We start from the raw sequence: 16,276 nt of genomic DNA, 5'->3' as shown, positions 1-16,276 counted from the left end.
ATTTCATTGGCTTCTACCAGAGATATGCTTACTGCATTTGTCCCAAGTGTAAGTAACGACAGCCCATGATTAGAAGTGAATCCAAGACAATAGACAATATCAATTTTTCTGTCTATCATCATCTCAAGATACAGAAGTATGGCTTTCAGGTCTCCCTGTTGAGCAGGAAACAATGGCAAGAACTGGAAGCACCTAAGCTGCTGACAGAGAGGTGTAAAGCCTCTAAGGCTGAGGATGAGCTGGAGCCAGTCTGGCTGTGAAATGTGTTACTGGAGCTACACAGAAAGAACCTGATCCCTGCTGGCCATATTTGCACTGGCTTGAACTATCATTTACAAGCCTTCCTTTGACAAGAACCACAAGTTTAATCTTTTCTGCATCAATCTACAGTGAGTCTGGTACACACCTAAGTTTTAACACTGTTTATTAACCAGGTATGGTTAATGGCAGGACAACAGGTCAGAAACAAAAAATCCCAGCCTACTTACTGTAAGTAAGATTGAACACAGCAAAACCTCGGCCAGGATAGAAGGAGCCTCGTCCTGCCACAGCAAAGCACTGCATCTTTTCATTCATCTTTATGGTCTCCTGGATGGAGGTGTCCTCCCCATTCAGCCAGTTCCATGCCCGCATGCAGCCATCCAGCCGAGGGTTGATCTGGGAAGATACAGCAGCATCTTATGCCTCAAATGATTGCTCAGTGAAGAGGAATTGTGTGCAAAGGAATATTCAGTTATATTCTCATACTAAACAGTAGAAATCATTTTGATGTGTTATGCACACGCAAACCAAGAGGCAGCAACCCCAATCCTGTGACCCCAAGCAAGTGAATGGTCAGTATTTCCCCAGGAAACTCCCCTGAGCTCAGCTTGTCTCCACAGGCCAGAAGGGCACTGGCTAGTGCAGGCGCTGGTTTGGTTGTATTGGTTCTGTAAGCTCCTCTATGTGTTGCCCATCATTAATACAACTTATTTCTAAAGCTCTGTAGCTAGAGCTCCATAATTCAGCACTGCAAATGCTGGAGGCTAACTTAAGGCTGGAAATCCCAATCCTTTTTGTCATTGCAAACAGCCTGCATGACACACAAGACAGACATTGGAGCTGATCATGGTATGAGTTTTTGGGTTCTGGCTCAAGGAGGGTGCCTGCACCACAAGACTGGCACACCACTCTGTACAAACCTCATTCCTTCCAGCTTCTAGTTAGGCTATCCTGTACCTAATGTATTAAATGTCTTAAATTTAATTTTAATATATAATACATTATATAATAATACATTTAATAATGCATTAAATTAAATGTATTATCCTGTACCTAATGCCAGCATTAAAATGGGAGTCAGTTTGTAAAGAGAAGGCTCCTTGCAAAGTCTTTAAATCAGCACCACTGCCCCCAGTTAAGTGAAGGAGAGAGAGAATTAAGTGCCTGAGCCAGGATAAAAACCTGAGGAGTTTCTGGCCCTCAATCCTAGGTTCTGACTATACCCTGGGCTTACTGTTTCTGACAAGCAGTGGCCCTGAATGACTTCTTGGGAGGCACAGGAGCTGTGAGGCTCAGCTGCTGCACTCCCAGTCACAGAGCCTCAAGCTTGTCACCCAATTTAGGAATAAAGAGATGCAAATTTGGATTTCAAGGTGTCAACTCTGCTGGTGGTGGGCATTCAAACCAGCCTGAGCAGCAGCTATTCCAGAAACACAGCAATCATCCAATCGTACCCAAGGACTGCCTTAACTTTTATTCATATGCAGTATCTACTTCAATTAGGAGGAAATAAAGAAAAATAAGCTTCTCTTTTTCCTTGGCTCTCACTATAGTGACAGAGCAAACAAATGCAGCATATTGTGATTTGTTACACGTGAAGAACAAACTTTGGCCACAACACAAAGAGTGCCCCAACATTGGTTCCAGACTTAGTAGGCACAGTGTCACCCTCACACAGGGGCGTGCCCCCTGACCCCTCCCCAGGCCACTCCTGCTCTCCAAGCCAGAATGACCACTGAGGACTTTGTCATGTGCTCCAGTTTTGCTGTGCCCTAACTCTGCAGGTGGGATACATCTCACCCAAACTTACCAATCAAAACATCTGGGGACTCAACTTTGCTACTGGCTTATGGGCAGAAAGCTGCATCCAGAAGGTGATAGTTCTACCTGTTTCAGGGCAGGTTGAACAGCCCTCAGGAAGGACCTACATTACCCCAGGAGAAGATGAACTCAAGCCCTTCAGGCATGCAAAGGAACACAAGTTATCATGCTATACTTACTGGCAGAATAAGGTCCTTTGTTTTGAAAGGAATGCCTCCCACTGTCAAATTCAGCTGGTACACTCCCTTGTACAGTGTAAAGAGGTTTCCTGAGACAGCAATTTTCATAACTGCATCCCTGTTCACCTTTATAATCAAATTTCTTTCAAGTTCCTCAACAGAGATCTGAAAAAGTAAAATTCCAAATTGAGTTATTAAGTACGAATAGAACTTAGTATCTGTAGTTGCAGGTACATGACAGACCACAGTGAAATCCCCAAGATAAAGGAATATTTTCAGTCCCCAAGCCTCTTTGTTCACCTTTTAAGTTATATTCCACCTTGAAATGTAAATCTACTCTAGAAAGCAGTCTGTGATTAACCTTATTGGTGAAGACAGTCCACCTACTTCAAAACAGCTACAGAAAAATGTGAGTGGATTAAATACATGACTTGTGTAGGTTGCTTTATGCAAAATGTAAATGCAATAATGAGTTATTAATGAGAAACTTCCTATTGCAACTGCATGTGAAAGGAAAGGCTGGAAGGACAAACAAGATGTCTTTTGTTGGATCAGTGTAAGATAATGCAGAAGCCTCCCAGACCCAGTCTTTTAATATCAACCTCCTCAAAAAGCACAACACAGAGTGGAAATTTTGAGAGGATAATAAAAATGTGTAATAGGCAATAACTTTTCTCTCAAAAAAACAATTGCAAGTTTTCCTTCCATGTCTCTGAAAAGCTACTTCTAGGAAGATTCTATTACCACTGAAAATTCAAAAAGATTTCATCATTTTTATTATGACCAGGCTGCACAGAGAAGCACTATAAAGCTTCTGTGGAGGGAGGGAAGGTGAAGCCCAAAGCTGATGCACCAGACTGACCAGCAGCCAAGATTCTGCTGCCTTGGACATGGGTCCTGCTACCAGTGAGGTGCTCTGTGGCTGTGGCAGAAGACAATCTCAATCCTTCTGTAAAGAAGAAAGGAACACACCTCCACTATTTCATAATCTTCTTCCCACTCTATGACAGATACTCCACCTACTCACTCTTCATCTGTACAGCTCTGTTCCCTGGGACACCCAGAAGCTGCTTCTATCAGTGAGCTGCTGTACAAACCAGTTATCTGTTTCAGAGGATGTTTAGACATGTCCTGTCCTCTCCCTGCTAGCAGGTCAGGTCCTGAGCATCTTTCTCTCTGTATTCTGACTAGCAGTCCCAAATTGCTCTTATCAGCCATTCTGAGCTCTTGCTCTGTGGCTGTAACATAAAGGAGAACATAAAGGAGTTGAGCAGGTTTGTACCTGGGCACTCCCTTTGGATTGCAGTCTTCAGTAATCAAGATTAAGTGAATTTGATAGTAGGAAAGATTATTCACAGAATTTCCTCCTCTCATGAACCTTTTTCTTCTCTTGTGAATTCCAGTACAATCTGGTTTATATTGCTACAGCACTGTTTCCACCTGCTGTGTTGCTCTATGCCACATCCTACAGGACATGAATTTGTCTGCAGCTTGCTTGTTTAAAGCAGCACCTACATCTCCAGACTGCATTTCATGGAGACACACCAGCCAGTCTCATACAGGCTCTTTCTGAGTACTGGGTGGCTGTGAAGCCCATTCAGTGTGTGGGAACATAAGCGCATAGGCTGTGCAGCCAAAAACTCACACACCTCTGCCCAGTGTCATGGTCACCACTGCCCTGATGCTCCAGGCTGTGGAGTGCCACAAGGAGCTGGCACAGAGCACCTCCCTGCTCCTGGCACAGACACTGGGCAGGCACAGAGCCAATGGGAATTGGGAATAGCCCGCTGCAGCAGTGCCCATACTCTGAAGAAACACTGCTACTTACAGGGCCACCAGAATTCAGGGCCTTTTAAAATTTTATTAGATTGCATAGCAAGTAATAACATATAAAAAAAAAAAAATCTGAGTTCTTAGCTGCATCTGATCTTTAATACAAGCAAACCAAAATCAGTGAAAACTTCCATAAGAGAAGGGGTTAACCCCTGTGGGAATTCTCAACAGATTCCAGTTTAGGAAATTACATTCTGCCTACTTTACAATGCCCTCTGCCCTCTTAAGCTCCTGCTTCTTATAGTCAAAGATTAATTGCTGGTGCCCTACCATCACATATAAACCAAAAGAGGAAGCCTTTCAGTAGTTAGCATCCTGCTCCAATTCCCTACTCCTATGGCAAGGAGAAGCTGCTTGCTGCCAGCCACCATGGCTTAGACACATTCAGCAGGACAGTTCTCACAGCTAAGGGTTCCCATATGCTTAGGCATAGCAAGGGCAGGCAGCTTTGTGTGTTGGACTCATGCCCTGGACAGCTCATGGCACACAGCCAGCCTGCCCACTGTTTGCTGAAAAGCAAGAGGACAGCACTGAAAAGGGACAGACCAACAGTCAGCTGCAGGGTTACAACCAAATACCAACCTTGTGATTGCTTAACTTTCAGCCCTGACATTTAACAGTGCAGGTAAGTTATTATTTTTGCTAACCAGACTGTGCCCTCAGAGCAGAACTAAACTGAACACTGAAAATAAGACAAAATGATGACTGTTTTTGGAAATGCAAAACAAACAGAAGGCGAGTGCATTCTCTATCATAATTTCATACGTGCCACTTCATCCAGCTGCATTACACACAAATAACCACATTAAAAGTCTTTCCTGAGGTTTGCTTGTTTGTGTTTTCAATGCTGGTTCAATGCTCATTGCAAAATATTTTAGGAAGGATTAACACCAGAGAAAAGGTGTTAGGTAGAAATATTGGCCTGAAGTTTTGAAAATGCCATTGTATTTCAGTAAAAAGTATGCAACTTTTGCTCAAGACATGAGAACATTGCTGGTGCTTTTTCCTATCTTTTGCTTTTAAATACTCAGTGTTTTTCCATCTGCTGAAAGTTAAATAGTAAAATTGCTATTTTCTCACAGCCCATATGAAGTTCTCTCCAGTATCCAAAGTCCTCTGGTAAAGATCTAGCCAAAACTAAGGGCTTGATTCTGTGCATACTGAAGTGCAGACTAAAGCTCACAACTGCATTTAAGCCTTGACTGTGACATCTGAAGATTGTTGGGGCTGTGTTTCATAGAAAGTGAGGCTGCAAAGTACACACACAAGTCCATGCTCAAAATGAAATGTGTGGCTACATGTTTTATAATAGGAGACAGTAAAAGAAATCTTTAAACAGGATTTCCTAAATCAAAAACCATGCCAGAGAGAGAAAAATGGAGAAATGTGGGAGGGGATAAAATGTAGGAACATATTTACAGTTGTATCACTCAGTCATATAGATTAAATGGCATTTAGAGGTGTGTGACACTAGATGTCAAGCAGAAGAGAGCCAAGGGTGAAAGCAAGAGATAAGAAAATACAGCAGAGAAAGGAGAAATCAACAGCCCCCCAGCAAACCAGGCAAGGTCCCAGGTCTCAAAGGTGTAAAATAGGAAGTCAAGAGACCAAAGGTTCCTTCTTCCAGCTGCTGTTCATCTGTGGGTAAATCCTTCTGCTTTGGGGCACTATCAGCACTGTTTCACTCTGGGAGACAGTGACCAGAATTATGGCCACTGACCTGCTCCAGGTCCATTCCTGCGGCAGCCCTGCACGATGCTCCCTCCTGCACTCGTGCCATCCTATCTGTGCCTCTGGCACTGCTCAGCCCACAGGCAGGGCAGCCCCCCTGGCTGCAGGGACACCTCTGCCTCCCCCCCATCAGTGTGGCTCCTGCCCACCTGCCCCAAAAAGCCTTGGGAAGCACTTCTGGGGGATTTACACAACCCCTCAGAAAATGTGCAGGGTGTGTTGCTGCAGCCACTCGGCCAGGCAATTCCTTGGTTAGGATGGTACCTGGGGATAAGAGCCCTGACACTGATAGCTGGCAGGAGACATTTAATTCTTGTCTAAACATGACACTTTCATCCCACTGCCTTCTCTCCCTGAAAAAAGAAAACACATTTCAGCTGTGTCCCCCTCAAACTAATATGGGCTAGTTTGTAATTATCTTATAATGAGGTCAGGCACTTAGCAGGTATGTTAGCTCCTCTATTAAACAAATTAGCTTCAAAACTGCTGATTTTTGTGACTCCCAAGTCACTCCAGTGGCATCCACTCTGCTTTTCACTCCTTCTGTCACCATCCTCTCTTTGCAGGCAATTACAATTGTCATATTTCAAATTAGCAGAACAACTCTTACCATAAAATTTGGTAAGAACTGGCTTGAAGCCATTCCTATATGTAAAGATACAGCATGTCACACATTTTATCTACAGCTTCACTGAACCTCTACAGTTCTCCATTTGGAATCTAAAATTGTTTCACTATCATTAAAGGAACTGAACCAAACATCACCTCATCTGCTGGAAGCATTACCAAATGTTAGTGGTTGATAGTGAATGTATTCTTAATTTATTAATTAGAAACAATTTTTTCCCACTTTGCTTATTTCTTTAATGTATGATTTGGAGCTTTTATATACTAAAAAATGTAAACCAGAAAATGATTCAGTTACCAGTATCTGCATTTGTCTCATATGTGAGTTAGCTGAGAACTTCCCACCCACTCCCCAAGAGGCACATCAACTTAAAAGTTAAAAGAACTGATTAAGTAAGAAAAAATGAAAGGAGAGGAAAAGCAGAAGTGAGAAAGCATGTATAAACTGCTCATGTAGTCTAGATCACACTGCAGCATGTTTTTCATGATCCTGGCACAAATGGCAACAACCATAATGCTCCCAAAATCACCAGCTGATGTTCTGTGAGAGTGCTAAGAAGAACATGAACCCTTACAATCCATACAATCTCATGAGATTTCTGAGATTATGGTATCAATAAAAAGATGCTTGAGGGGTTACAGTGGTATTGCTGGGTTGACAGTTGGCCTTCATGGTTTTTGATGTGTCTTCCAACCTTTTTTGGAATTCCCTGATGCTATAGACTCCAATATCTTTACAAGGGAAACAGTCTATTTTCTATATAAACAGGCCTGAAGACTTTATAAAAAGTATATTGTAGCATAAGAGATTTGTCAAGGCCTCAGAAAATCTGAGGCCTGTAACTAAACAAATGAAGGAATAAACAAAAGGAATAAACACACCTCCCCACACCAAATACACTTGGAAACTTTCTTAAAAGAACAGTAAGAGAGAAGGATCTCTTCATCTGACTTCCAGCCCTCAGCCAGAGGGCATCTTCTTGAACTGATGGGAAGTCATCTTAGCCCTGCTGCATCTCAAAGGCACTCTTTCTGCAAGTGGTTGCTCTGGTTGTGCAAATTAGAGATGCAGTGTATATTACAATGGATATAAAGTATACTTCAATTTCTTAGGAAAATTATTTTCACCTTGGAATGTGTAACATACTGGCATGCCTTTAATGGACAGACAGGTTGGAGAAGCATTTTCCCATGAATGCACAGAGTCTGTCTGCACTTGATGAGTGCCCCCCAGAGAGGCCAGGAAGGGGTGGGGCCCCGGCAGGTGAGGGCTCACCGTTTGCCACATGCCGTGGTTGATGAGCGGCCCGGTGCTGGTGACACGGCCCATGCCGCCGTACTTGAGCTGCAGCTCCAGCCGTCCCTTGCGCAAAGCCAGCACGATCCACGTGCTGCCTTGATGGCCTCCAGCAAAGAAAAGGATACCTTCAGGATCAAAGGTTCTAAAGTCGAACTCAGCCACAAGTCTGACCGCACAGGTGCCAAGAAATAAATTAGTTATGCAGAGTTCAAAAACCACAGAGTATTTTCCATACAGATAGCATCAATTCTAGCAGCTCTAAAGCTCTGTTAAAATACACTAGCTTTTAGTGCACTCCTGAAAGCCTTAAGATGTGAGTACAGCTTTTAAAACATCATCAAGAATAAAGAGTACAATAATATATTTCAGTAATTATCCTAATAGCTCTGTGGTCAAGGCTGCCTTTCTCAATTACTGGTTTAGGTAATGTTTAGCCTAACAGGACTTCATAATCCAAGCAAATAATGATGAATGTAGGGTCAATTATTATTGTAACAACTCCCTTGCATGCATCAAAGCCAGTTAGAGCATTTCACTGCCATTCTAAACTGTCCTCACCTCGTCAGTTGTTTCCTTTTGAAGCGCAGCCTGATAACAGGAGTGCCGCTGAACATCCTCCCCAGGTGCAAGGATTTAATACTCCTTCCAACAGCAAAAGGCACACATGGTATGATGTTCTATAATCAAAACACATTTCTGAGTGCTTATTATCCTCACAGAGCAGAAAGAGAATCGGAGAGTGCTGTGAAGTAAAGGTCTGTCTGCAGTTACAGCAATGAACGCTGACATACCTCACATGTATTCATGTCCTGGGAAAGCTTCACTCCCCCTCTGCCATCACAATGACAGGTGTAACTCCCTGGTGAGTTGACACAGGTCTGTTCACAGAGCTGTTCTTTGCATTCATCTATATCTACACAAGACCAGCAAAGAAGAGAGATACAACAAACTGAGTTTGTTTAAACATTTAAACATGACAGAACTGAGGGAATGGCCTGAAGTTGTGTCAGGGGAGGTTTAGGTTGGATATTAGAAAAAGTTTTTTCACCTAGAGGAGGGTTGGGCACTGGAACAGGCTTCCCAGAAAAGTGGTCATAGCACCAAGCCTGACAGAGCTCAAGAAGAATTTGGACAATGGTCTTGGGCACATGGTGTGACTGTTGGTGATGGTGCTGTGCAGGGCTGGGAGTAAAGACTCTATCCTTGGATCCTTGTGGGTCTCCCTTCCAACTCAGCTTATTCTGTGAAATCTATTTTCACAGACAGATTCCAGCTGCCCAAAGATACATAGCAAGTCAGTGGGAAGGCTGGAAGCAGAACTCAACTACTTGTCTGCTGGAGCAGAGCCCTGGGCTTTAACTCCTAGACAACACTTCCTCCCTTCAGGGCCCTTCTGCTATGCCTGTAGTGACTGGCTTCTGCTCCTTGCAGTCAGGGAGTGCATATAAAACCTGAGTCTCATTCACTCTTTTCTTTTTTTCTTCAGCTATTTTTTATCTTCTTCACAAACAAATGCAGGAAAGCAAACTGTGACAGCTCACAGGGATCTCTTCAGGCAGAGTTTAACACTTAACGCCCAACAGGACAGGTTGGAGTGTGATTTGAGTTAACTTAGACAAAAGGCAGGGAACAGTGCTGGTTTTGGAATACTTCCAAAACTTACTCTGTTGAGAAAGCTTGCAGCAGTGTAGCCAGCAGAACTCTGCATGGTTCCAGTACATATTAAATTCCTAGTTCAGAGTAATACCACAAGACAGGTTTTGAAAAAAGAGCTACTGCTTTGTAACTTTTCTTGTCCTATGAAGAGAGACAGCAACACGTACAGATGCTTCTGAGCTTTCACCAGATCTTGCACTTGTTGAAATTTCAAGAAATCTCAGTACTTTAGCTCATACAGCTCGATTCCAGTCATCAAAGGTGACTGCAAACTCACTGAACTCAAAGATGACAGCAAGCTCCATGAACTCAAAGTGACTGCAAACAGCAAACTCACTCCTAACTAGGGAAAGGGAAGAGAACTCCAGTGTGTAAGCAAGATTAAAAAACAAATAAAAAAGGCTTTTACTAAAACTAAATTTCTGGGGTTCTACAGATTTAAGTTATATCATAAATGCTAACACATTTCTTGTGCTTACCCTGACAAGTTTTTCTCACATCATCATACTTGTAGCCTGCATTGCAAAGACATTCATATGAGCTTATTAAATTTTTACAGTGAGCTTCTCCACAGATGTCTGCTGATGCTGTGCATTCATCTATGTCTGCAAAAGAAGCAATTAAACAACACAACTTCAGAGGAGTATAATCACTTCACTCTTCACACAGAGTGAGCTTAGGGCAAGGAGATCCCTGCATTACTTTGAAAAAAACCAGTATCTTTAAGAACCTACTTTTAGGGTTAGCTAGTTATAAGAAGTGACTTCAGGCTTCAAAAATCAGTTGGTCTTTTTTACCTTAAGCCATTAACCACTGTTGGAAAAAGCAACGTAAAGTAAACCAGGAGAAAAACTGTAAAACAAAACAACTAGCACAAAACCAAAAAGTCCCACTCTCTCCAATCAGGGGACTGAAACTGCAGGTTTAAAAAAGCAACAGGCAGAAACTTAGGAGTGCCAGCATGAATCTTATCCAAAATGCTGAAGGAACACTCAGCCTATGGCACTTCAGACATTTCTGCTCTGTGTCCTCAGACAAGCAAACAATACATTTTCATATATTTACAAAGCTAAGATCTGAATCTGCTGGTGGCAAGGGAGAACTGAAGCAGCCCAATTTGTCCCAGAGAACAAGCCATGCCAGAGAGACATGGGGTTTTGCCATAAGGGCAGGCAATGAACTGGAACTGGAAGTCCATGAAAAAACCTGATTGTTTTCCTCACATGTTAACTAATACCCTGCAAAATCCCAGTGTTGACAAAACATTTGCAGTGTACTAAGAGTTTAATATTTACTTTTGCTTTCTAGTATGTGTTAAAACTGCAATTACTCATGACTCTTGTTGATTTTCCCACATATGAGTGAACTGGCTGAGTACTCTGTGTAGCTTAGCCTACAAATCAAGGCAAGAGGGAACTTTTGTGTGTATGCCCACAATGACAGGAACAAACATTTAAGAAGTCAAAATGCAATGATAAATCTGAGCTATCAATAACCACACCTGACAGTAATCTCAACAGCTGGAAGGTCACACATTGAAGCTACAGAATGCTTATATATCAGTGCTCACAGTGCTCTAGGAGACAGTACTAGGGTATGGAACAAATGTACACACACAGCAAAACAAACACATATGTGAGCCCCTTGCCAGCCACCTGTCCATGCTGGCTGACACCAGAGGGCAATTCAAAAGTGAAGTTGGCTCTTCTAAGTTGCTGCTCCTGTTAGGAACCATGTAATCTATACGGTCATCACTTTTTAGAGTGTAAGTGAAATAGAAACAAAATCTTGCTCTTTTCCTTTTTGCTGGTAGCATTAGTAAGTTGTTCAGATAATGTATGCAAATTGTTTAGAAATATGCCACCACATCCATCTCTAAGAGACATATTCCTGTTTTTTCATTTTCATATATATCTTTTTCATAAAATGAACATAACTTTAACAGCCACCTGTTGTTGAATTACTGAGTTTGTCTCAGCATGCAGTCTCTTAACACTTCTAAAATCTCAGTTGCTTAAGTTTTGGTTATGTAAATTCATTTAGCAGTTTCAATCAGAAACTTCAGGTCCCCATTTTCTGTTCTCAGCTGGTATGTAAAATAGCTGCCAAACTTCACCAGGGCCTTTCTACACCTATTAATATTGAGTTGCAGTGAATTTAGCCATCTGTATCTATCTGAGTTCATTAGCAGCTGCACACATACAAATCTAAAACAATAAAATAAGAAGCACACAAAACAAAAACAAATGGCTCACATACTACAACACTGTGAGACTGGAAAGAATCATAACAACACATCTGGCCAGCACTTCCTCCTCGCAATGTCAGGATATGAGGGCTGATCAACTAAACCAATTTAGCACAATCCAAGCCACAAATCCTCCATGAATCACGCCTCTGTTATGCTCTTGAGAGCATCATGGTCCAACTGCTGACAAGCCCAGGCATGCAGGCTGGCTGGAGCACCCAGCAAAACCCCAGTGCAGTAAAGCTAAGAGGAGCTACCAGCAAGATTCTGCTGGGCTAGGGAGCAGAGCAGGACTGCTCAGGGCAGCCCAGCTCCCCAGAATACAGACACAAGTCATGAAGCAACCCCCTGAAGCAAACTGAGAGTCCCAGCAAAGCTTACCTTCACATATTTTGCCATCTTTAAGAGCATAACCACTGTAGCACGAGCACCGGTAGCTGCCTAGCTTGTTAAGGCAGAGCTGGTTACAGCCGCCGTTCTGCATTCTGCATTCATCAATATCTACATCAAAAGAAAGTCCACAGTCAGCTGTTCACATCTGTAAATAATCTACAGAGTCACAGGGCAAGAGGCATTGGGAAGGAGAAAGATCAAACAAGAAACAGTATTACAGATGCAATAAGTGATAACAAAAAGCACAAAGATTTCTTTCAAACACTTCATGTGTATAAGCTCAAGTTTGTTTAACTTACAAAAAAAAAAAAAAAGGGAGAGAGAAGGATCTCTAACTGAATAGTATCTCCTTCACAGCTCTGAGAATACATAAAAGTATCTTTAGTCACTGTGGAGGCAAAGAAACTTGTTTGCAGAAGCAAACTACTTATGTATTTTATATCATAACTAAGTACTAAAATTATGCTATGGCCAGTAATTCAGGACAAAAGCTTTAAATAAAATAGGAACACTATATTGTTACTATTACAGAACTCATGAGAACAGAGGAACTTCCAAGTTCAAACCTGCTGAACATTTGTAAGCTTAACTGTGCCCCACTGAAATTGGCAGCAAAGGCCAGTAAAATCCAGCAGAGCCTGAGTTTCACCCTCAATCTACCCTACCTGCTCAATATGTCCTGCTTGTGTATGGGACTCCAGAGTTAGCTGCTGGGTAGAACAGCATGTCATGGCATTTTATAATAAAATAAGGAAATATGCTTCAGACTGATAAGAGCCTGAGCTCTCAAAGCCAACTGGATGCAGACTGATCTGCTTTCTGAATTGATTAAATAAGATGCCTGAGTGATCCTATAAACTCATCACAATATTTACATGAGAAGGAAAGGCTTGGATCTCCTGCTGTTGCCACAATTCTGGACTGGCTGAATACAATTCTAGTCATTACTTACTATTGACAAGCAAAGAAGCAGTAGCCCTGACAGGAAGCCTTGCAGGCAGAAGAAAAAGAACCAAAGAAACCAGAAAACAAGAGGAGGGAAGATAACTTGTAGAGAAAACTCTGTGGGCAGCTGGAACTTCTTGAACGAATAGTTTCTGTCTGAAATTCTCTTTTGAGGTGATGGAAATGCACCAATGGAATATGTGGAATTAAGTGGACATGGAATAAGGTCAGACTAGCAAGGAGGCTTCAACAGACTAATTTTATCAATCTGTGTGTTATCAGACTCAAACCTCAACTTGCCAGCTGGAAGTTGCTGTTCCCACTGCAGGGATGCTAGATGGGAAGATGGGCCAGCTTCTCTGGCTCTGTGGTCTGTGATCTGTTACACCAGGGTTCACAGCAGCAGCTGATGCAGCTCTGCTTGAAAAGCCACTACTACTCTATTTCTGCTGCTGCTTTCAGAGGGGTGGAGCAGAAAGTTGGGCCATAACTTCTTGGATTACACAGCCAATACCAAGCTGAGCTCCATTAGAGTCATATAAAAAAGTTGATGTGAAAAACTACCTGTTTCCCAGAAGGGTAAAAACATGAACAATGTGTAACCCTGGTTCAGTTCTGTGACTTTTGAATTGTGCAGCACAGCATCAGTGACCATTTGAGAATACAGGAAAACCCAAAATATCTTTGTTACAAGAATAAAAGATAATGAAACCAAATTACCTTTTTCACATTTCTTTCCCTGCCAGCCACGCTTGCATTCACAATAGAAATCCCCCTTGAGATCCTCGCATTTGACAGTCCCTTCTTTGTGACAAGGATTGGGAGAACACTGGTTTGGCAAATCTGATTTACACAAGGAATAAAAAAACCAAAACAAAACAATACATTGAAGTCACTGGCAACAAGGTGTTTCACTCTCATTAGAAGATGGGAAGCTTAAACAGTATTGGGGAATCACTCAAAAATACTTGCACCTGGCAAAACTATAAGCTGATTCTTAGTGCTCACATGCCAAACAAGCTGTGCCAGGAATTTTACAGAGCACATGCAGTGGAATTCACTTAATTGCAAAAGGGAGTGAGCTACCACCCCCATATCTGAAGGACATATCTTGAAAGAAATAACTTAAAGTAGCTTATTTTTCTACTCTCACTAATTTTTGAGAAAAACAAAAAAAGCAGTATCAACTCACATACTCAAGAAAGGATGGGTACTCTTTTCAATCACCTTAGGTAGTTAAACTGAGGATTTAACCAGGACTGATAGATTTCCAGCTATTTTAAATGAAATTTTTTATTACATAGAATGAAAATAAAAAAGGAATACCCATATAACAACAACCAAGGAATAGCAAACCATTAATCCAGTTTACAAAGAACACAATGTTCATATGGGGATTTTTAAGCCATTGAAAAGAAGCATTTAAGCCATTTTTCATTGGAAAGAAGAAGGGGAGTAGTCACCACACTTTGGGAATGACTGAAGGAATAAATATCTAAGAGTCATGTAGCCACTCACCAACTGTAGTCACCTGTCCAAATTCACCTACCCACTTACCTGCACAACACCCAGGGACAGTGCTTCATAGAGGTGGCTAAAGGAAGGATGAGACAACACCCTTGTTTCCACAAAAAATGAGTTGGTAGCTATCAGGTAGTAGTAACCTTTTAACACCAGTGCTGTAGATCGGTGGTCTTCAAAAACATGAATGTGGCAACAGCTTCCACAACTTCAACCAGAAGGAACAGTGCAGGAGCTCATTCTGCCGATTGAAAAGCTCAAGAGCCTTTCTTTTCACATATCTCCTCCCAGCATTTGAAAGTGCCCAGTGTGTACACACTGAGTGAGCAGCAGCAGAAAAGACCTGCACAGCTTTCCATGCACTGGTTCTGCTGAGTCCAGTGTGGACTCTTGATATTCTAAACATGACAGGGAGGCTTTTAGGAGAAAAGCTCTTTGTAGATTAGCAGCCCCATCAGACTTCTCAAACTGAGAAGAGTTAAGACTCCTGCTTTTGTCAGGATTACTATACTGCTACATGTCTCTCCTTAGCTTCCTCTGTGTGATCCTGAAAGTCACTGTCATGACCAGCTACTTTGAAAGAACTTTAACACTTCTGTGAGTGCAGGCAGCAGCAGCTGCAGTTGATGTCTCATAAAGCACTGAACAGCACTTTTGTTTGCACTGACTGTCTTGGATTTAAATCTCAGGTGGTTGAGGTTGGCAGGCATCTCTGAGGTCACTTGTGCCATCTCCCTGCTGAGGCAGGGCCACCTGCAGCTCAGGACCATGGCCAGAAGGCTTTTGATTATCCCAGGGATGGTGACTCCACTGGGCAGCCTGTGCCAGTTCTGGTTCACTCTCACAATGAAAAAGCATTTCCTGATGTTCAGACAAAACCTTCCAGCTGTGCAGAGCTGGGGCAAAGGCACAGCCACAGAGGCCAGGCCACACAAAACAAAACACAGCTACATGGGCTGTCTTAACATCCACCTGCCAGAACCCCTCCCAGTAAATCCCTGCCCAGCTGACACACTGCTGGAGGGGAGGAGCTGGGGAAGGAGAGGCCAGGTTAAGGTGGCAATGAGCCACAACAGAGCAAGCCTGTCCTGGATGTTCCTTGTCCTAGACACATCAGAATGTTTACATGAAACAGAAGGGTTTAGGTACAGTAAGACAAGGATTTTTCTTTTTTTTTTAGCAGCACCCACCAAGCCTCCTAAATATGGCAGTGTTTTCAGTCATTTGATAAGCAAATCAAATAAACAGGGTTATGCACAACTTATCTGGTGTATCCACAAGTTTCTGCTTCTTCCCTTCAAACTGGATTCTGACATGCCTTGCAGAGCCACATGGTAGTAACAATGCCCAGCAGGGTAATAACCCATGGTATAATCCATGGATATCAACCACAGAGATTTCTATCACATCAGCACTGTGCTGATTGTTTTCTCCCCCTTATCACAAGAGTTTGAGAGCATAAGACACACTCTTATACTCTTCTGGTGGCTTCACAGTTGTGTTATTCTGCTGGCTTCATACAAGGTGCTCCTGATTGAAATCATTGCAAAAGAAAAAACCTGAGCTTTTGTTTCCATTCATTTACATGACAGATTTTAGTAAAGCTGTTAAAAGTAGTGATGAACATGACCTTTTCATGTGCTTTGAGCTATGTCTGATAGCACCTATGAAGCTCACAAGTGCACACACAGAATAGAACTACCAATTCCATCTTTGAAATCTGCATGGAAACAAGACTTTTTTTATGCCTGCTGACTGTCA

The 16,276-nt window shown here is 42.3% G+C and overlaps 1 protein-coding gene across 2 annotated transcripts in view; it reads right to left on the bottom strand.

Annotated features, from left to right (window-relative positions):
* GAS6 (growth arrest specific 6) overlaps positions 1 to 16,276 on the bottom strand; it is a 39,744-nt gene that overhangs the window by 6,177 nt on the left and 17,291 nt on the right. Inside the window, exons 5-12 of one of the 2 annotated variants that reach the window (XM_054271545.1) lie at positions 13,715 to 13,837; positions 12,038 to 12,157; positions 9,888 to 10,013; positions 8,544 to 8,665; positions 8,311 to 8,429; positions 7,729 to 7,918; positions 2,262 to 2,426; positions 489 to 657 (exon numbers count right to left, since the gene is read on the bottom strand). In XM_054271545.1, coding sequence (XP_054127520.1) covers positions 489 to 657; positions 2,262 to 2,426; positions 7,729 to 7,918; positions 8,311 to 8,429; positions 8,544 to 8,665; positions 9,888 to 10,013; positions 12,038 to 12,157; positions 13,715 to 13,837 — 1,134 coding nt within the window. The remainder of the gene's footprint in view (positions 1 to 488; positions 658 to 2,261; positions 2,427 to 7,728; positions 7,919 to 8,310; positions 8,430 to 8,543; positions 8,666 to 9,887; positions 10,014 to 12,037; positions 12,158 to 13,714; positions 13,838 to 16,276) is intronic. The other variant, XM_054271546.1, reaches the window with a different exon arrangement.

Source organism: Melozone crissalis, unplaced genomic scaffold (genome assembly GCF_028551555.1).
Source record: "Melozone crissalis strain CALT ecotype California unplaced genomic scaffold, PUWL_Pcris_2 ptg000013l_1, whole genome shotgun sequence".
NCBI lineage: Eukaryota > Metazoa > Chordata > Aves > Passeriformes > Passerellidae > Melozone > Melozone crissalis.
Note: the sequence above shows the minus strand (reverse complement) of the source record. Positions and strands in the feature narration are given on the sequence as shown.